Source organism: Rana temporaria, chromosome 3, assembly GCF_905171775.1.
Source record: "Rana temporaria chromosome 3, aRanTem1.1, whole genome shotgun sequence".
NCBI classification, from domain to species: Eukaryota; Metazoa; Chordata; class Amphibia; order Anura; family Ranidae; genus Rana; species Rana temporaria.
Genome location: NC_053491.1, coordinates 129,191,380 through 129,213,995, shown reverse-complemented (window position 1 = coordinate 129,213,995; position 22,616 = coordinate 129,191,380). Strand labels below are relative to the sequence as shown.

The 22,616-nt window shown below is 46.8% G+C and overlaps 1 protein-coding gene across 1 annotated transcript in view; it reads right to left on the bottom strand.

Moving 5' to 3' along the window:
* Positions 1 to 22,616, bottom strand: part of SUV39H2 (suppressor of variegation 3-9 homolog 2) — a 39,133-nt gene continuing 16,517 nt past the window's right edge. Inside the window, exons 4-6 of the mRNA XM_040343424.1 lie at positions 15,266 to 15,412; positions 11,668 to 11,797; positions 1 to 243 (exon numbers count right to left, since the gene is read on the bottom strand). Of these exons, the coding sequence (XP_040199358.1) occupies positions 140 to 243; positions 11,668 to 11,797; positions 15,266 to 15,412 (381 nt within the window). The 3' untranslated portion in view covers positions 1 to 139. The remainder of the gene's footprint in view (positions 244 to 11,667; positions 11,798 to 15,265; positions 15,413 to 22,616) is intronic.

Sequence of the window (22,616 nt, the reverse complement as noted above, 5' to 3'; positions counted from 1 at the left end):
TTCAAAAATAAGCATTAAAATTTATTAAGCATAACACACGCCCACAAAACTGTATCTTTCATACAAAGTCACGTTCATTAAAATTAAATCTCATCACAACATAGTAAATATGCACATCATTTGTTGGAACATATTGATATTAAAGGAATCCTCTGCAACTTGAAGCGCCACATTTGCACATTGTCCGAATTCTTTTTTTAGCTGGACTCAACTCAATAGAATCTGTACTAAAATCTCCAAAACCTAAAAACACAAGAAAACAAGTACATGGTTTTAAAATCAAACAAACATTCTTGAAATGCAATTCATAGTTAAAATACTTAAATTTTAGGAGGCAAATACATAATGTATAACAGACAATTTATACATAAGGCTGATACAGCATAATAAAGAGGGCAAGAATAATAGGATTTGTTACTCACCATAAAATCCATTTCTGCATTGACAGACACAGCTCTTGTATTCTTGACCATAGGGGTGTCCCAAAGCAGTTTCGCAATGAGGGGTGGGCAAACCAAAAAAACAGGCAAACATTCCAATCCCCGCCCCCAAGGGAACAAGAAACCATAAACAGCAACCTGCAAACACATCAACTGTGTAAAAGGTGGTAAAGGCGTGTGGAGTTGATCAGGTAACCGTCTTGCAAACCTGAGACACAGTTGTCCAATTGCTCTGGTGGGGTGTGCCATAATGGAAGGTAGGAGCCTGGTCCTTAAAAGCAATCATCTGGCAAAATCCAAAAGGAAATAGTGGCAGAACACCCCCAGGCCTTTCCCTGAGATGTCTGAGCACAAAAAGAATCCAGCCTCCAGAAAGAAGCCATAGCAGACAATTACACACGAGCTGCCCGGACCACATTCAAGTAGTACAGAGCAATCTCTATAGGGTGCGAAAGTCAGGACAATGTCCTCATTCAGATGGAAATTCAACATCACCTTTGGAGGAAAGAGGGGCATCTTTTCCCTGTGCAAAGCAAAATAGGGAGACTTAGGCCACCAGCTCCGATACCCGCCATACAGGAGTGCAACCGACCAAGAAGGCAACTTTTTGAGAAAGCGCAAGTAGGGGAATATCCCCAATACTCTCAAATGGATGCTTCTGGAGGACCAAAAGAATCAAATTCAGGTCCCACAGTGGCAAAGGGGAAATGCACACAGCAAACCCTTTGGATGAAGGTAAAAATCAAGGAGTGCGTGGCTAAGGGACATTGAAAAAAAAACCTCCAGGAAAGAAACCTGGCCCTAAATGGTACTCAATGCAAGCTTTCAATCAATGCCCCAAAAGCACAAACCCGAGCTACGGAGGAGGAGAGTGTGGATAGGCACCCCACAGCCTCGAACAATGCAATATAAGCCCTGCAGGTGCTATGATGAATCTTACGAGAGGTAGACATGCATGCCTGCAACATAGCAGAGATCACGAACCTAAAAACTTCCTCTCAGAACCTAGCTTTTAAATAGCCATGCCATGAAAGCCAGAGAAGGTAAAAACAGGGTAATAGGTCCATGAGACAGGAGGTCTTCTCAAATAAGCAGCTGGCAGGGGGCACCCACAGCACATCTGTTGCATCCGCCAGCGGGTCCCTCGCTCTCACCACAAACCTCAGTACCCTGTCAAGGTGAGGTACTAGAAGGTCCACGCCTGGGGTCCCCCGATGCAGGGAAATCCCACGGAACACATCTGGTTGTAGGAACCACTCCACCCCCCCCCCAGTGTCTGAAGACTGAGGTAATCTGTCTGCCAGTTCTCAATGCCTGGGATGTACATGGCTGCGAGAGCCAGCACATGCAGTTCTGCCCACCAAATAATACATGAGGCCTCCTCCAGCACCACTGCCACATTTCTAATGTCTCCCTGGTAGTTGACTGCGGTGGGGTTGTCCAATTGGATTCTGACTGGGAGTTCAGAGATGGTTCGTCCATTGCTCTAGACCCAGCCTAATTGCTCGCAGCTCCAGAACATTATTGGGCAGCTAAGCATCCTCCACCATCCAATAATCCTGCACCGATCTCAAACACAGTTTTACTTCCAGGCTTGCATTTCTCGTGACTGCTGTCCAGTGAAGAGTGAGGAAAAATTTCCCGGCCTCTAGGGAGGGCCCCTGGTAGATCGACCCAGACAAATCTGGTTGTCTAGGGAAGTGGGAGATTTGTCTCATTTTGCCAGGATTTCCCTTTGCAGAACCCTTGGCGAGAACCGCGCATATGAGACCATCTTGAATGTGAACACCATGAGACCCGGGGCTGCATGCAAGACTGCAGGGAAGACTGTGGCGTAAGAGTAGCTGGACCGCAGTACAAAGTTTTCAAAGCTTGTCCATCGGGAGGAATACCTTGGCCTCCACTAAGTCGAGGATCAGACCCAGATACTCCAGTCTCCTGGTAGACTTAGAAGTGTAATGTACTGCTCAACGAACAAATCACTTACCCTGCTACCTCTGTATGTAGCTGGGTGCTGGCCCTGCTTGCAACAGAGTAGAAAGGAAAAACATTGGCCGGATGGCCGCACTCTAATGCAAACCCCTTATTCCAATAAAGGCATAAATCATACAGCAATGGTAGGTGATCAACAAAAAACAGCTAAGGTTAGTTGGTTATTGTTCACCTACCATTACTGTATGATTTTATTGGAATAAAAAGTTTGCATTGGAGTGTAGCCATCTAGCCAATTTTTTATTTTCTAATCCTGGCGGACGTCTTCATATTCAGGACCCATCTGAAGTCCTGCAGCGTGTGCATCGTGATCTCAAAATAGTTTATTAGTGCAAGAGGAGTCTCTGCTTGCAGAAGCAGGTCGTCCAAATAACCAAATTACCACAATCCCCTGGTGTCTCAGCAAAGCCAGGACTGGGGCCAACACCTCAGTAAAAACCCAAGGTGCAGAAGCCGGGTTAAACAAATTGATAATGTGTGTCCCCGACCACAAAGTGCAAGAAATGTTGCCTATGGCACAGAGAGGGGGGATTATACCAGCTAGAACTGCCCATAGGTGGTGCTGTGTTCTTTTCTGCCCTGTGTTTTACTCCTATAGGTGGCACTTAAAAACCCTGTGGTCAAGAACAGAAGAGCTGTGTCCATCACAGAACGCAAGAGAGAAGCCCTTTTGGTATGGTGGTCTTATACAGGCAGATACTTATTCATCATGCCATGCCATCAGGGAGGCATATGACAGGACCCAAATTTATTCTGCAGCAGAATAACGACCCCAAAAACATACAGCCAAAGTCACTAAGAACCATCTTCAGCGTAAAGAACAAGGAATCCTAGAAGTGAGGGTTTGGCACTCACAGAGCCAAACCATCAAACCTGCCTAAAACTTTTTCACAGTAGTGTGTGTGTATACACACACACATTATATATATATATATATATATATATATATATATATATATATATATATATATATATATATATATATATATATATATATAAGCTTCAAGTCAGGTGGTAAGGCAATGTAAGACTTTCACTGGTTGTCATGGTCTTACCTCTCTCCTGTCTCCTTCGTTTGACATGTGCTGGCGGCCATCTTGGTTTCTGGGTCTCTTGTAGCCTCCCACCCTGCGGCTCCTCCTTCCCACTGGGAGGAGCTGGATGCCTGGCATATATATATATATATATATATATATATATATATATATATATATATATATATATATATATATATATATATATATATATGAGGTCTGTGGCTCTGTTCCTTGCTTGGTCCTCCTGTGTTCACATGCTTCTAAGACTGCTGCTGCTTCTGGTTCCGATCCTGGATTCGTCTGACTTCCCTGCTGGTTCCTGATCCTGGCTTCGTCTGACTTCCCTGCTGGTTCCTGATCCTGGCTTCGTCTGACTACCCTTCTGGTTCCTGACCTCTGGCTTCGCAAGACTCTGCTTCGGGTTCACCATCCGTTTGGACTTTTGCTTTAATGCTTGATATTCAATAAAGCCTTCTTATTTTTACTTATCTCTTGTTGTACGTCTGGTTCATGGTTCCGTAACATTAGGACCAAGCCATGAATTTTGACGGTACAGGGCCATCCTCGCTACCCACGCTGGTTGCCAGACTTGATCAGCTGGAGTCCCTGTTGGGTCAGTTCGCCGTGGCGTTGCAAACCCTGCTTGAACGCACGGCTCATTTCGCTCCCGTTGCCGATGGGTCGGTTGTCGCTCCTGGGCCCGCTCCTACTGCCGCTCCGGTTGTTGCGCCATAGTCTACCCCGACAGCTGTTGTTGCGCCTGCGGTGTTTCGGGGTATGACCGGTTCTGCCCCCCTTCCACAGCGATTTGGGGGAGAGCCAACTCAGTGCCGAGGTTTCCTTAACCAAGTGGGCATTTATTTCGAGTTGCTGCCACATGCCTTTCCCACTGAGAGATCAAAGGTGGGCTTCTTGATCTCGCTGCTCTCGGACAAGGCCTTGGCCTGGGCCAGCCCTTTATGGGAGAACAACAATCCGGTGGTTGCCGAGTTTTCCGGTTTTGCTGCTTCTCTTCGGAAGGTATTCGATGTGCCGGCTCACGCCGCCTCTGCTGCGAAGCTCCTTATGTCCGTCAGACAGGGTTCACGATCCGTAGCCGAATACGCCATTGAGTTTCGTACCCTGGCAGCAGAGGTAGGCTGGAATAATGAGGCTCTGGTCGCTGCTTTCTCTCATGGTCTCTCGGATGCCTTGAAGGATGAGGTTGCAGCTAAGGACCTACCAGTGGAGCTTGAGGCTCTTATTTCTTTCCTGATTTTGATTGACACCAGACTCAGGGAGAGACCTTCCTTTAAGGAGAGCCTGCGGAGGCCTCCTAACAGTTTGGCGCCTACGTTTGCTGTCCCACCCGTGCCTCCCTCTCCTCCCACGCCTCCTGGTGTTGACTTGTCTGGGGGTGAACCCATGCAGCTGGGGTTTGCTCGCCTGTCCGAGGGGGAGAGGGTACTCCGGAGACGCGAGGGCCGATGCATGTACTGTGGTCTCGGTGGGCATTTTCGGTTGGCATGTCCGAACCGTCCGGGAAACGCTCGCACCTGAGATCATGTCGGGGGCAGATCTTGGGTGGAGTCTCCTCGTCCCCGGGTTTCCCGTGTTGATAAACCACTGATCACTGTTGTCCTCTCCTGGGTCGGGGGCTCGGTGACGACCCAGGCGTTGGTGGACTCTGGTGCTGGTGGTTTTTTCATTGATAGTGAGTTCGCTGCCGCCAATTCCATTCCTCTACAGGCTCGAGGTTCCCCGCTGGCTCTAGAGGCGATAGACGGCAGACCTCTCCAGCCGTCACACGTGACTCATGAGACCCTTCCAGTGGGGATAGCCATTGGTGCCGTTCACAGAGAGTCGGTCTGCTTCCAAGTTATTTCGTCTCCACACTACTCGGTGGTCTTGGGGTACCCCTGGCTCCAGAAGCATAATCCGACTTTCGACTGGAGATCGGCCGAGATCCTCTCATGGTCACCACAGTGTGGGGCTAAGTGCATCCATGGGCCTGTCAAGTTGCTGTGTACTTCCTCGGACTCTCTGTTGCCTCCTGAATACGAGGAGTACCGGGATGTATTCGATAAGGTACGCGCAGTTGCCCTACCTCCGCACCGCCCATATGATTGTGCCATAGAGTTACAACCTGGTGCCGTTCCTCCTCGCGGCAGGGTCTATCCACTGTCGGTTGCGGAGAATGAGGCCATGGAGGAGTACGTGATGGAGGCGCTGTCCCGTGGTCACATTCGCAAATCCTCGTCCCCGGCAGGGGCTGGATTTTTCTTTGTGAAAAAGAAGGGCGGTGAGTTGAGGCCTTGCATCGATTACAGGGGCCTTAATCGCATCACGATCAAAAACGCTTACCCGATACCCTTGATTTCCGAGCTGTTCGATCGCCTTAAGGGGGCCACGGTCTTTACCAAACTCAACCTGAGGGCGGCATATAACCTGGTAAGGATCAAGGCGGGCGATGAGTGGAAGACCGCGTTTAACACCAGGACCGGTCATTATGAATCCTTGGTTATGCCCTTTGGGTTGTGCAATGCGCCCGCAGTCTTTCAGGAATTCATCAACGATGTTTTCCGTGACCTGTTGCAGCAGTGTGTGGTGGTCTATTTGGATGACATCTTGGTATACTCCGAATCCATGGAGGCCCACATTCTGGATGTCAAGCGAGTGTTGCAACGGTTACGAGAGAACAAGCTGTTCGGTAAGCTTGAGAAATGCGAATTTTACCGATCCCAGGTAACCTTCTTAGGTTACATCATTTCCGCTGAGGGGTTCTCCATGGACCCTGAGAAGGTTTCGGCTGTCTTACAGTGGCCTCAGCCCAGTGGTCTTCGTTCCTTGCAGCGCTTTTTGGGCTTTGCCAATTATTATCGGAAGTTCATCAGGGACTTCTCCGTGCTGGCCAAGCCTCTCATGGATCTGACCAGGAAGGGCAGTAATTCCCAGGTCTGGCCGCTCGAGGCCATCCGGGCTTTTGAGGCCCTAAAATCCGCCTTTGTGTCGGCTCCGATTCTGTCTCATCCCAACCCTGGGTTGCCCTTTGTCCTCAAGGTGGACGCGTCTGAGACGGGAGTAGGCGCCCTTCTGTCTCAGCGTAGAACACCAGAGGGTCCGCTGCTTCCTTGTGGGTTTTACTCCCGGAAACTGTCACCCGCGGAGTGCAACTATCAGATTGGTGACAGGGAGTTATTGGCCATAGTGCAGGCTCTCAAAGAGTGGAGGCACTTGCTCGAGGGCTCGGTGGTTCCGGTTCTCATCCTGACGGACCACAAGAATCTGACCTACCTTTCTGAGGCCAAGAGATTGACACCACGTCAGGCCAGATGGGCTCTGTTCTTGTCACGTTTTAATTATGTGGTCTCCTACCTACCCGGTTCCAAGAACATCAGGGCGGATGCCTTATCACGGCAGTTCTCCGAGCTGTCCAGGGAGGAATCTATACCGACTTCGGTCATACCTCCGAATCAGATCCTGGCCGCCATTCGCACCAGTCTGACCTCTCCCCTTGGTGAGCAGATTTTGGCGGCTCAATCTGGTGCTCCCTCTGGGAGACCCAACGGCAGATGTTTTGTGCCTGAGGAGTTGCGCACTCGGTTGTTGCGAACCTACCATAACTCCAAGACCGCGGGGCATCCTGGTAAGAATCAGCTGTCCTGGGCTGTTTCACGTCTGTTCTGGTGGCCTTCCCTACGTTCCGACATCGCCGCATATGTAGCGGCATGCTCCGTTTGTGCCCAAAGTAAGTCCCCTCGGCACCTTCCGTTGGGCCTGCTGCAACCCATAGCCACCGGGGAGCGCCCATGGTCACACCTGGGGATGGATTTCATTGTGGACCTCCCTGCATCCCAAGGCCATACGGTCATTCTGATGATTGTGGATCGGTTTTCCAAAATGTGCCACTGTGTTCCTCTCAAGAAGTTACCCTCTGCACAAGAGTTGGCCACGATTTTTGCCAGGGAGGTCTTCCGGTTGCACGGTTTGCCCAAGGAGATAGTGTCGGATCGGGGGAGTCAGTTTGTGTCCAGGTTCTGGCGCGCCTTTTGCTCCCAGTTGGGGATTCATCTCTCCTTCTCCTCGGCCTACCACCCTCAGTCCAATGGGGCCGCAGAACGATCCAATCAGGCATTGGAGCAATTCCTTCGTTGCTATGTCTCCGATCACCAGGACAATTGGGTTGACCTCCTGCCTTGGGCTGAGTTTGCCAGGAACACGGCGGTGAACTCTTCCTCTGGGACGTCTCCCTTCTTGGCCAATTATGGGTTCCAACCTGCCGTGTTACCGGAGGCATTCTCTCCCCAGGATATTCCGGCTGTGGAGGATCACCTTTCCGTCCTACGCGCCTCTTGGGTACAGATCCAGAAGTCCCTTGAGGTCTCTGCGCAGCGCCAGAAACTCCAGGCTGATCGCAGACGAGCGCCTGCCCCTTCCTACCAGGTCGGAGACCGTGTATGGTTGTCCACTCGCAACCTCAACCTTCGAGTGCCCACTCCCAAGCTGGCTCCTCGCTTTGTTGGTCCCTTCCGAGTGCTTCGCAGGGTAAACCCGGTAGCCTATGCCCTTGCGCTTCCTCCTGGCATGCGGATCTCCAACGTGTTTCATGTCTCCCTGTTGAAGCCACTGGTGTGCAATCGCTTCACTTCCTCGGTTCCTCGGCCTCGTCCGGTCCAAGTGGGCCTTCCACGCACGCTTCCCTCAGAAACCGTTTTTTGCACCGCGGAGGAGGGGCCCTTGAGGGGGAGGTACTGTCATGGTCTTACCTCTCTCCTGTCTCCTTCGTTTGACATGTGCTGGCGGCCATCTTGGTTTCTGGGTCTCTTGTAGCCTCCCACCCTGCGGCTCCTCCTTCCCACTGGGAGGAGCTGGATGCCTGGCTCATATATATATAGGAGGTCTGTGGCTCTGTTCCTTGCTTGGTCCTCCTGTGTTTACATGCTTCTAAGACTGCTGCTGCTTCTGGTTCCGATCCTGGATTCGTCTGACTTCCCTGCTGGTTCCTGATCCTGGCTTCGTCTGACTTCCCTGCTGGTTCCTGATCCTGGCTTCGTCTGACTACCCTTCTGGTTCCTGACCTCTGGCTTCGCAAGACTCTGCTTCGGGTTCACCATCCGTTTGGACTTTTGCTTTAATGCTTGATATTCAATAAAGCCTTCTTATTTTCACTTATCTCTTGTTGTACGTCTGGTTCACGGTTCCGTAACACTGGTCTTAAACTTTTCAAGCTTCAGGCTTCCATTCACATTATGCCCAACATGTTTTCTTTTTAATGCAGGAAAAGTTATCTGGGAAGTATAAACAATGTTTATGCTTACCAAATCAAGTTCTCCTGTATTTAAATGTAGCACAGTGGTTAAGTGGTTGGCACTTTTGCCTAGCAGCAGTAAGGTAGTTAATTCGAAACCCAACCATGGCACTACCTGCCTGGAGTTTGCATGTTCTCCATGTGCCTGCTTGGGTTTCCTCCGGGTACTCCAGTTTTGACTTCTCTTTACTTCTTCTCACAACATCCACACATTTCTTACATGTTCTCTTGACATCAATCCCCCTTGTGTATTCCATCCCATATTAATATACTTACAACATATGGATGTACTTTGAGGATGGGACAATGGACAAAAATACTAAATTTTTCCTCCTTAAGTGCATCGAGCCATTTTTAATAAAGCATAAATATCAGCACAACTCATAATTGACATCTTTATATGCGACTATGGGTTCTTGTTGTTTATCCATAGTACTACAGGGTTGGCGTACGGCGAGTTATTCACCTTACAACTGTTCTCTGGTTTTGTATCCCCATTGTTTCACACTCTAGGTGTCTGTATCTATGGCCCAAATAAGATCGCGGTTGGTCTTGGCCGAGATCAATTGCGATCGACAGAAAACAGGCATTCTGTGCCACTAACCTTTGTTATTATTAAACTATAAAGTTTATCTATATACAGTATCATGTGTTGTCTAGCCTAAACACACGACATGAGGTCATCTACAACCTCGATGGAGGACCTTGTGGTTTAAGCGGGTCGTCCGATAGGCTTCCTTATTCACATACGCATAGTGCCCTCTCCAGTCCATATGAAGATTTTGAATCATACAGCTTAATGGGAGAAATTCCGGGCATGGGGCATAAGCTTTACTTGTATGTGGGTGGGCAATATACACAGTTGTGGCAGTTCTGCCTTTGTATACATTTGCTTATCTTGTCTTTTTTGTTTTTGCTTTTCTGCTTTTTACCTTCAATTTAATTTCATTTAATATCTTGGTAGTGCTCACCATTCCGTGTGGGAACCATTTTAGTGATTTTCCAGTCTTGCTTTCAGGTCACTGCCCCGAGCAATCCATTACATTACATGAACTGTCCCCATAACTATGGCGAGTTCCCCCCGTCCTCTCCTCTCCTTTCCTTCCCCCCTTGGCATAATTCTTTTTTTTCACTTTTTTACACATGAAATCTATACACTTCATATATTTATATACACTTTTTATTAATTAGAAACGATCAGATATCTAAACAAATTTTAATTTATGCAAATGTATTATTTTACAATATTTTTACATGTGTGGTATATATACACACACACACACACACACACACACGTTTTCACACAATCTCCTTTTTCATACATACATGAGCGTTTTTTTACCAACATTAATATTTGTTTTCTTTTTCTATTTAGTATATTATGGGAGCGCTTCCTTCTCAATCACATGTTTTGGTTTGGACTTTTTTTGTTCAAAGGGGACACCAATTACTAATTGGTCGATTGGACCCAGAATCACCACCCCTTGTGGGAACAAGTATATATTTGATATCCATTTCTGTGTTTGTTAGCTATGACTAAGCACCAAGTAATAGTGTGAAACATGTCAGCTGGTATCCTGTTTGCTGTGACATGTATTTTGTGATCCTGTTTTATCAATAAAAGCAACATTTTCAGAGTGCGGCTGTCCAGACATTCTTCTCCATCTTGCATTGTTATATGCATTGCCAGCACCTGGGGCTTCAGATTTGGTGAAAAGGGTCATCATTTGCATCTTCTACCTTGAGCGGTGACTCCCTTTCTCTACTCCAGTTTCCTCCCACACATTCTGGTAGGTCAATTGTCTCATGTGTAAATTGGCTCTATTGTGTGTATGTATGAATGTGAGTAAGGCTGTTTTCACATGGGCTTTGTCCGTAGTCCGCATCCACCTGCTTAGCAGGGGATTTCTCTGCCGAGTAGGTGGATGACATGTCAATGACCACTATGCAGAGCAGACATGGACACAGCCCCGCTGTTCTCCGTGGGGCTGTCAGATAGAAACGGATGCTGGAGGGTGTCAGCGGACATGTCTGCTGACATCTGCCGCTCCATAGACAGCTATGTATGGTCCAATCAGGCCGGCCTGAAAAACTGACAGCCCATGTGAAACTAGCCTTAGAGATCTTAGATTGTAAGCTCCTTGAGGGCAGTGATGTGAATGTACAATATATGTGTAAAAGTGCTGCATAAATTGATGGCACTATACAAGTACCTACAATAAATAATAGTTTCTTTACGCATGTTTACACCCAGTGTCTAATATGCCCCTGGACGCATAGATAAACTGAAACGCACAGTGTGAATTATACCATTCAAAATTATTAAATGCGTACAGAAATGTCCTTTAAAAAAAAAAAAAAGTATATAAATCACAGGTTTGTCAAAGCACGTGTGAATGAGGCCTTATGCCTTGTACACACGACCAGTTTTCCAGACGGGGAAAAAAAAAAAAGGAGAACCAGCTCTCTTTTTTCCCGCCGGGAAAGCCGGCAGACTTTTGCCCAACATTTTTTGTCAGTTTTCCTGTGAGGTAAAACTGCAATGGAGCATACACACGTCCGGCATTTCAGACCAAAGTTTCCTGTCGGGAAAACCTCTCGTGTGTAAGGGGAAAAAAAAAAAAAAAACTTACCGAGCAGGTTCTTGCCTTTCCGACGGGAACTTTTTCCGTCGTAAATCACGCAGGTTTGTGCAGGGCATTAAGCCCACTAACCCATGGCAAAAATACTGGCAGTAACAATTTACTGTGTTTAGGTTAACAAAAGATTTTTGGTGCAGTTCATCGCTTTCACTTTTTGTTACTGAAGTCCATTAGGCACAAAACAATTGCTCTGTATTTGTTTGATCATATACACTACATGATAGATATCACAAAAATATAACTACATACAAGCTTATGTGAATAGTTACCTTTCATTTGGTAATCAAATGTTAGCTCTTCTCCTGCTTTGATAGGTCTTGTTGAAAATAGTGCAATACGAGGAAGACGGACATCAAGATTGTCTATGAAGACATTATACACTTGAAGGTTGGGATCACACTAAATGGAAAGAGAGAGCAGTTAAGGACTTTGCCCCTTTTACACATTTTTAAATGGTCCGACAGAAAACAGTTTCCCAATTCAGCTTGCTTTCAAAGCATAGAGTTTAAAGTACTACTCAAAATAAATACCAAGCAATACTACTTATATAAACTACATGTTAAAACAAACAAACAAACAAACAAACAAACAATCTAGGGCCGCTATCATCAGGGCCGCTGATAGAAATCATGGGGCCCCGTACAGCCTACCTGACGGGGCCCCCTTCAGCCCCACCCCTGGCCCAGCGACTTGAGAGCGGGACATGCCAATGCCATAATGTACTGCAGAGACAGTGCCACCCATGTCGCCAAAGCCATAATGTACTGCAGACAGTGCCACCCATGCCATATTGTGCTGCAGACAGTGCCACCCATGCCATTGGCAGCATGGGTGGCACTGTCTGCAGCACAATATGGCATTGGCAGCACTGTCTGCAGCACATTACGACATTGGTGGCATTGTCTGCAGCACATTACAGCATTGGCGGCATGGGTGGCACTGTCTCTGCAGGCAGCACATGCATTATGGACCATAATGCATGTGCTACCTGCAGACAGTGCCACCCATGCCGTAATGTGCTGCAGACAGTACCACCCATGACCTAATGCCATAAACGCATGTGCTAGCCGACAGTGCCGCCAATGCCATATTCTGCAGACAGTACCACCCATGCCGCCAATGGCATAATACCATTGGCAGCATGGGTGGCACTGTCTCTGCAGGCAGCATATGCTTTATGGCATTAGCGTCATTGGTGGCACTGTCTGCAGCACATTGCGGCATGGGTGGCACTGTCTCTGTAGGCAGCACATGCGTTATGGGCAGACAGAACCACCCGTGCCGATGCCAATCATGCCATAATGTATACATACTGCTGCTGCAGTAGTAGGAGATCTAGAAGCCAACCCCCCCCCCCCCCCCCCCCCAAGCACACATCTGTGTCATTTTTAGCTGCCTGGGCCCAAGGAGTCACTTCTTCCCTGATGGCTGCTGCTGCCTGGACTTGAGGGTCAGTTAGATGGGATGCCTCCGACGCCGCTGCTGCTCGCCTGAGTCGCCTTACTGCTACTTCTCACGCGGAGAGACTTAGACACAGGAAGGAATCACTCCGCGGCGCCAGGACGACGGCACTACACAGACGACGTGCTGGCCGGGACTTGAGCCAATATGAGGAGCAGATGCGGAAGAGATATTCTTCCGCGCCTGAAATACACAAAATAGTCCCTTCCCCGCCGCCACCTAATACTGCAATTAGCGATCAGAAACAAGGGCCGATCAACGTTAAGGGACATGGCTAAGGATTTTTATTTTTTTACATTAAATTATTTATCTGATCAGGTTGCCGGGCCCCCCTGCTGGCTGGGCCCGGTTCAACAGCGCCAGTTGTACTGGCATATTAGCGGCCATGGTCATGTGACCTCCAGCTGCTCTCCTCCAATCTAAGAGCTACAGCAGGAGGGTCCAAGATCCCCTCTGATGTCAGCCAGAGAGGTCACGTGACCCTTGTGCTGACTGCTTAGCCCCTCCCACTGTAGCCCTTAGTTTGGAGGAGGAGAGCGGCCGGAAGTCACATGACCATTTTGTACACTATATAAGATGGCTTGATAGAACAGAGTGGCTGGCTGGCTGGCAGTAATCCTTTAACTTTACTGCCAGCTACTAATAGTGGCAGGAGGAGAGAGGGAATGGACAGGCAGGGGAGGGAGGGGGGAGAGCAGCAGGAAGACGTAGGCACATAAACTGACCACAGTAACCATGAATCAGCAGGCATGATTACCATGGTCAGCACACTCAGGCAGGATCAACCAGGTTTTTTACAGCATTGAGAGGGAGAGATCAGACAGCACAAGCACGGTGCTGTTTAACCTGCTATAATGGGAACAGGATCTTTTTTTTTAGAAAATACTAAGCAACAGTACACATATTAGCTCAATGTGCTTCTGCTCTTCTAATATCCAAGTGTAGACCAGTGTATCCCCCACTTTACACCCCGTGTGGGTGTACAAAATTGTGTAGACCATTAAATCATAAATGGTCAACAGCGCACAACTGTCATTCTGATATAAACTGCGTCTCCAGTATTGATCACCTTCGTCACCCCCCCCCCAGCATACCATCAGGGGAAAACAACAGTAAATCCATTGTGAAGTACCGTATTTATCGGCATATAACACGCACCCTAACTTTAAAAGGGAAGTTTCAAGAAAAAAAACTTTCCATATACATAGGGGGCTAACACGCAGGCACAGTTTACCCTCTATTTTCAGGGTAAAAAAGTGAGTGTTATACGCCAATAAATACTGTATACAATAACCTAACTTATGGTCAGATCTGATGCTGCAGCTTCCTCTTCCAGCTCTAAGCCCGAGAACTGAGCAATCACACGATCGCTGATCGCTGTGATATAAAAGAACACAGAGCGTGCACATTGGCTCAGTGCAGGACTACAGAGTGTCGCTGTGGAGTGGAGAAAACTGCTTTTGCAGCTTTCTCCAGGTTTTGGAATACCTGAATGGGGCTCTGTAGTTGGGAGATTCCATAGAGTCTTGGGTGGGAAGGAATCTCCAACCCTGTGTCCAGGTTTTGTGGATGACCAGCAGGGTGTGTGCCTGTGTGACCCATGAAAAGAGCATACATACTGCTAAATAGAGAGCCAGGTGGGCTAGCATTTTCGTTTGTTGTACTTTTCCTGAAGAAAAACCCCCTGCGTGGGAAACTTATATGTTATAGACTTTTTGTTTGCCTTTTAATAAAAATGGGCTACCAGGCCCTTAAAATATATTTCCTGACTTCCATGAATCACTAAAAAATGCATCTACCACTAGAGCGAACGACCCCCCCATGTCACAATTTATTTTTAGCAGAGACCCTAGAGAATAAAATGGTGGTCGTTGCAATATATTATGTCACACTGTATTTGCGCAGCGCTCTTTCAAACACAATTTTTTGGGAAAAAATACACTTAAATTAATAATAATAATAAAAAAAAAAAAAGCGAAAAACTGTAAAGTTAGCCCTTTTTTGTATAATGTGAAAGATGATGTTGCGCAGAGAATCGTAGTCTTTATTCCAAGCAAAAAAAATAAAAAATTGTGAATCTCATTTTTTCCAGAATCGTGCAGCTCTACTAGATATTAAGCTTGTGTTCTATAGCTCCACACAAGCCTTCTGATTTCAAAGTCTGACATTTCTTCAAGCCATAACAAGGATGGGAAGTATGAAATCCAAACTGTTACAGTACAGAAATGGATAATACACCAATATATGGAAAAAGCACACTGTATGAAAGCATACAGCAATGCCAAATATTACTGTTTATATATAACATGTAACAAAAAGATAACCATTACACTTACAATATGTGTGCTGTGTACAACAAAGTTTTACTTTAAATTTACTGCATTTAATAAAAATAATACCACTTACACTGTGATTTACAAAGTGTGAGACATTTCCATATCGAGCGGCATCCACAGTGAACTCATCTGACTCATAGTCCAGATCAAACAGGTAAGTGATTCCCGTGCTGTCATACTGCTGACCCCTTCTTTCTGCCTCTTCACTTGTTATTACCTGAAATAAAAACAAACATAGGAAAGAACACACTATAAACTTTGTCTGGCCATATGCAAAACTCCCATAAAATATTTTTTCACAGTTTTGAATAAATTGGGTAAAAGGAACCCTCATTCCTAGGAGGGAGGAAAATCCCACTAGGACAGGGGATCACACTGTCAACGGCTGTATCCCTACTTCTCCTCACTTTCTCCGTTTCTGTCCTCTATACTTTAGAATTGGAGCTTCAACAGCCATGCTGTTAAAGTCAATGAGTTGAGAAGCAGGATGGAACAGAGGCTTTTGGCCAGTCTGATGTTTGGAACGGTCCTAAGATGAATCACTGGGAATCCTTCCACCTATCTTGAGCAATTGAAAAAGCTAAAGTTAGAAGCCGATTGGCTACCATGCACAGCTGCACCAGATTTTGCACTCTCCAGTTTTAGTAAATTAACCCCACTGTGTATAATGAATACAAGACCAATCTTCATACTGCTGATCATTCATGAATGTGTATCGGCTTGCTTCAATTCCCTATACAGCAGAACTAAGGCCCCTTTCACATTGGGCGAAGGAGGTGCGCGGGCGGTATGCCGCTACGGCTATACCGTCATTTTTACCAAGATATTCGGCCACTAGCAGTGCGGTTTTAACCACTTCCATACCGGGCACTTATACACCTTCCTGCCCAGACCAATTTTCAGCTTTCAGCGCTGTTGCACTTTGAATGACAATTGCGCGGTCATGCTACACTGTACCCAAACTACATTTGTATAATTTTGTTCCCACAAATAGAGCTTTCTTTTGGTGGTATTTGATCACCTCTGGGATTTTTATTTTCTGCTAAAAAATAAATAAAAAAGACCGAAAATTTTGAAAAACAAATGCTTTTTTTTTTGTTTCCGTTACAAAACTTTGTAAATAAGTACGTTTTCTCCTGCACTGATGGGGCTGCACTGACGGGCACTGATGAGGTGGAATTGATGGGCACTAATATGCGGCACAGATAGGCGCCACGGGTGTACTGTATTGTACTTATGGATGCCAATCAATGCCTGCCAATCAGTGATGCCCATTGTGGGCACTGATTGGCATCCATTGTGGGCACTGATTGGCATCCCTGGCGGTCTAGGGTGGCATCCCTGGTGGTCTAGTGTGGGCATCCTCGGGGGGGCTGTGTTGATAATCGATCAGCACAAACCCCCCCGTCAGAGGAGCAGCCAATCGGCTCTCCTCTACTCGCGTCTGACAGTCGCGAGTGAGGAAAAGCCGATAACCGGCTCTTCTTGTTTACATTGTGATCAGCCGTGATTGGACACGGCTGATCACGTGGTAAAGAGTCTCCGTCAGAGACTCTTTACCTAGATCGGTGTTGCCGACGCCTTTTTTTTTTTTTAGGGCGGGCGGCAAGTGGTTAACCCCCCCCCAGCGACCGAAAAAGGGTTAATACCGTTAATTGGGTTAATTTTCCATTGCCTTCAATGGGAAGAAGCTACTTCACCACTCCAAAGATGCAGCTAGCAGGACTTTTGGAGCGGTCCTGCTAGCGCACCGCTTAAGTGTGAAAGCCTTCGGGCCTTCACACGGAAGGGCAGGATTTTATCAGGCAATATTTAGGCGCCATTTGTAGTGCCTGAAAAACATGTCGGTGTGAAAGAGGCCTTAGTCTGGGAAAGGAGAAATGGGGCAGAACTGAGAGACAATTAAAGGGGTTGTAAAGGTAACCCCTTTAAATAGCTTCCTTTACCTTAGTGCAGTCCTCCTTCACTTACCTCATCCTTTGATTTTGCTTTAAAATGTCCTCATTTCTTCTGAGAAATCCTCACTTCCTGTTCTTCTGTCTGTAACTCCACACAGTAATGCAAGGCTTTCTCCCTGGTGTGGAGTGTCATGCTCGCCACTTCCCTTGGACTACAGGAGAGTCAGGACGCTCTCTACGTTGCAGATAGAGAAAGGAACTGTGTGTTAGTGGGTGTCCTGACTCTCCTGAAGGGAGGGGGCAAGCACGACACTCCACACCAGGGAGAAAGCCTCGCATTACGGTGTGTAGTTACAGACAGAAGAGAAGAACAGTGAGGATTTCTCAGAAGAAATAAGGACATTTAAAAGCAAAATGGAAGGATGAGGTAAGTGAAGGGGGACTACACTAAGGTAAAGGAAGCTATTTAGGAAAAAAAGAAAATTGTACCTTTACAACCCCTTTAAGTGTTGTACATGCAAATGTATTGACAGGAGAAAAAGGGCAGAGGATGACCACATCGGTCTGCTCTTGTTTCACTGTCTAATCACAAGGCTGGGGATGGAGAGAGGACCCGACAATAATGTCATCCAATTCACTGTTCTTAAATTCTGTCAATGACATCTATTTAACTTCAGTTTGAGATCATTCAGAATTTAATTTACAAAACGCATTTGACCTCCTTCAAGCATGGCTTCCATTCCCACAGTTGCAAAGACCACATGGAGTGAAAAAAAACCCTATTGACACAGCTACTTAATGGACACCAATAAACAATTGGCAGGTAGAGCTCCTGTCTGTTACTTCTGTTTTTAGCTGCATTCTTGGAGTTTCTATGAATGGAGGACAGGCAGATGCATGAAAGGTCGGCTTCCTCTATGTTTAGAGTGCTTTTCATAGTAGGAAGCTTTTATGAATGGAGCAGGGGTGTGTAAAGGGTGGGTATATAGTCGGCACAAGTGTCTGCAACATAAAAGTGGGTGAACTAAAGCGCTGGCCAACCGTGAAAATTAATATGTAACCAGTGAAAAAACAAACAAAATGCTGCTCGAATCTAAAATGTGCTAACAACAAATAAAGAGTTTGAATAAAGGATGATGAGCGCAAACTGAAAATCTAACAGTAAATAACAAGACAGTCCATGGGGACTGATAACAATCTATTTGTAAACTAAACCAATGGGCTGTGCATGGCACACCGGGCGAAATGACGTTATGATACATCCCTTCGCTCTGTGGCCATTAGGGGCTCACGCGCTGCCGGGGGCACGTGCACCCGCTGCTCGCCCCCAGGGCCAATGCGTGTGCCCAGCAGGCGCGGTACTGCACACTGCTTTGGCCTGAATCCTGCTCGTTTTGCAAAACACTCGCAAACCGAGTTAGGATTTTTCAAAATACAGTGCTCGTATTGCGAAACGCTCGTTAATCGCATTACTCGCAATCCGAGGTTCCACTTTGTGTTTTTTTATTTTTATTTTGTTTAAAGCAAAAAATAGAAACCACAGAGGTGATCAACTACCACCAAAATAAAGCTCTATTTGAGGGGGGGGGGAAAGGACACAATTTTGTTTGGGTACGGCGTTGTATGACCGTGCAATTGTCAGTTAAAGCAACGCAGTGCCAAATTCTAAAAAGTGCTCTGGTCAGGAAGGGGGTAAAATCTTACGGGGCTGAATCGGTTAATACAATTCTTAAAGCATTTCCCATATGAATCAAGGCCAGCTGGTGTGCTCCACCATCCCTTTCACACTGGGGCGGTGAGTGCGTCGGTGGTAAAGCGCCGCCATTTTAAGCGGTGCTTTACCGTCAATTTCGCAGTGCTATTCGCACACAAGCGGGGCGAAAAAGGGGTTAAAAACACCGCAAAGCACTGCTGCAGCAGCGGTATAGCCCATTAACCACTCCTTCACCGCTCCAAAGACGCTGCTAGCAGGACTTTTATTACCGTCCTGCTAGCGCACCGCTCCAGTGTGAAAGCCCTCGGGGCTTTCACATTGGAGACAAAAGTGGCTTTCAGGGCGCTTTGCAGGCGCTATTTTTAGCGTTACAGCGCCTGCAAAGCACCTCAGTGTGAAAGGGGTCTTAGATGTGGAAATACATGCAGGGTTTAGAATCACTTTAACCGCTTGCCGACCAGCGAACGACAATATACATCGAGACAATGGCACGGCCAGGCAAATGGGTGTACCTGTACGTCCCTTGAAATTTGCCTCCCAGTCGGCAAAGGCAGAACAGGGGCATGTCTTTGTAAACAAGGCATTCTCCTTGTTCTGCCTAGTGACACGTAAGGGATCTACTGTTCCCTGTGAATAGTGACGTGTCACTGGTAGCTCCTCCCCCTAACAGTTAGAATCACTCCCTAGGACACATTTAACCCCTTCAGCGCCACCTAGTGGTTAACGCCTTCACTGCCAGTGTCATTTTCACAGTAATCAGTGCATTTTTATAGCACTAATCGCTGTAAAAATTACAATGTCCCAAACATTTGTCAAAAGTGTTTGGTGTGTCCGTCATAAAATCACAGTCACAATAAAAAAAAATTAATTAATAGTAAGAAATAATAAAAATGCCATAAACTATCCCTTAATTTGTAGACACTATAACTTTTGTGCAAACCAATCAATAAAACGCTTATTGCAAATTTTTTACCAATAATATGTAGAAGAATACAAAATCGGCCTAAACTGAGAAAAAAAAAAAAAAAAAAAAGTTTTTTTTTTTTTAAAATAGATAAAAATTGGGGATATTATAGCAAAAAGAGGTGATCAAAATACCACCAAAAGAAAGCTCTATTTGTGGGAATAAAAGGATGTCAATTTTGTTGGCGAATCGCAAAAGTGCTCTGGTCTTTGGCCAGCCAAATGGTCCGGGGCTGAAGTGGTCAAAAAAGAGATTTTAATACAGCTTACCTGTAAAATCTTTTTCTTGGAGTACATCACGGGACACAGAGCGGCATTCATTACTATATGGGTTATATGGAGTACCTTCAGGTGTAGACACTGGCAATCTCAAACAGGAAATGCCCCTCCCTATATAACCCCCTCCCATAGGAGGAGTACCTCAGTTTTGTAGCAAGCAGTATGCCTCCCAAAATGGTCCTCAAAAAAGAGGGGTGGGAGCTCTGTGTCCCGTGATGTACTCCAAGAAAAAGATTTTACAGGTAAGCTGTATTAAAAATCTCTTTTTCTTTATCGTACATCACGGGACACAGAGCGGCATTCATTACTATATGGGATGTCCCAAAGCAATGCTTACAATGAGGGGAGGGAGAACATCTCCAAGACAAAAGGATTTAATTTAGAGATATACTCAAATCATAATAAATCCAACTTAGTTGAGAAAAATAAAATTTTTAAATTTAACTCGAACAAGAGGAGCCCCCGGAATCCGAGGGTCTCAAACTGCAGCCTGCAGCACTGCCTGCCCGAAGGCAGTATCAGTATTCCTTCTTACGTCCAACTTGTAGAATTTTGTAAACGTGTGGACAGAAGACCAGGTTGCCGCCTTGCAAACTTGAGCCATAGAGATCTGGTGGTGTGCTGCCCAGGAGGCGCCCATGGCTCTAGTAGAATGAGCCTTTAATGATACTGGAGGAGGCAACCCTTTCAAGCCGTAGGCCTGAGTGATTAATTGCTTAATCCACCTAGAAATGGTGGACTTTGCAGCTGCCTGCCCCTTCTTGGGCCCATCCGGTAGAATGAACAGCACATCTGTCTTCCGGATCTTCTTTGTAGCTTTAAGATAGGCCTTCATGGCCCTGACAATATCCAAGGTATGCAGCAACCCTTCCTTTCTGGAAGTAGGTTTAGGGAAGAAGGATGGTAATACCAAATCCTGGTTCAAATGAAAACTGGATATGACCTTCGGAAGGAAGGAAGGATGAGGGCGGAGAACGACCCTGTCCTTATGAAAAACAAGATATGGTTCCTTACAGGATAAGGCTGCCAGCTCCGAAACTCTTCTTGCGGAAACTATGGCAACCAAAAATACTAACTTCCTTGTCAGTAGAACCAAAGGAATATCAGCCAACGGCTCAAACGGTTGTTTCTGTAAACTTGACAGAACAAGATTTAAATCCCACGGACAAAGCGGGGATTTAACTGGAGGTCTAATACGTAAGACCCCTTGAAGGAAGGTCTTAACCAGCGAGTGGGTGGCCAGCGGCCGCTGAAACCACACTGACAGAGCAGAAATCTGTCCTTTGATTGTGCTTAATGCCAATCCTTTATCCACTCCTAGCTGGAGAAAACTTAATACTCTATCGATGGTAAATTTGCGAGAAAGCCATCGCTTGGACTCACACCAGCCTACATAGGCCTTCCAGACCCTGTAATAAATCACCCTAGAGACCGGTTTCCTGGCTCTGATTAGGGTAGAGATTACTTTCTGAGACAGACCTCTACCCCTGAGAATCAGGGATTCAGCTTCCAGGCCGTCAAATTTAGATGCCGTAAGGCAGGGTGGAGGATCGGACCTTGCGATAGCAGGTCTGGCCGTAGAGGAAGAGTCCAAGGGTCTCCCACTACCATCCTTAAGATTAGTGAGTACCATGCCCTTCTGGGCCATGCTGGAGCTACCAGGATGACTGGTATGTGCTCCACCCGGATCCTGCGCAGCAGGCGGGGTAGTAACTGGAGCGGGGGAAACGCATAAAGAAGTTTGAACTGATGCCAAGGGCAAACCAACGCATCGGTTCCGCAGGCCATCGGATCCCTTGAGCGGGACATGAACCTGTCTAGTTTCTTGTTGAGTCTCGATGCCATGATATCCACGTCCGGCACTCCCCATCTTTGGCAGAGTGCTTGAAAGACTAGTGGATGCAGAGACCATTCCCCCGGCCATAGAGTCTGGCGGCTTAAGAAGTCCGCCTGAAAGTTGTCCACTCCTGGAATGAATATTGCCGATATGCAGGGCACATGAGCCTCTGCCCATAGAAGAATCAAGCTCACCTCTCTCTGAGCGGCTTGACTCCTGGTTCCCCCTTGGTGATTTATGTGTGCCACGGCCGTGGCATTGTCTGATTGAATTCTCACCGGGAACCCCTGCAATTTTGACGTCCAAGCCCTGAGGGCTAGTCGAGCAGCTCTGAGCTCCAAGATGTTGATGGGCAACTGCTTCTCTGGCTTTGCCCAAGTACCTTGGCGAGTGCAACCATCCAAAATTGCTCCCCAGCCCGTCAGGCTGGCGTCTGTGGTCACTATCTTCCAAGCCACTGGGCTGAAAGACCTCCCCTTCAGTAGATTCTGAGGGTCTAACCACCAACACAGACTTTGTCGGACTCTTGATGAGAGCGGCAACGGGATATCCAAGGCCTGTGGCCTTCTGCTCCATGCTGACAGGATGGCTGCCTGTAGGATGCGAGTGTGGCTCTGGGCGTATGGTACCGCCTCGAATGTGGCCACCATCTTGCCTAGTAACCTCATACATAGGCGAATAGTCGGTTCTTTCTTGCTTAGAACCAGTAGGATTAATTCCTTGATGGCTT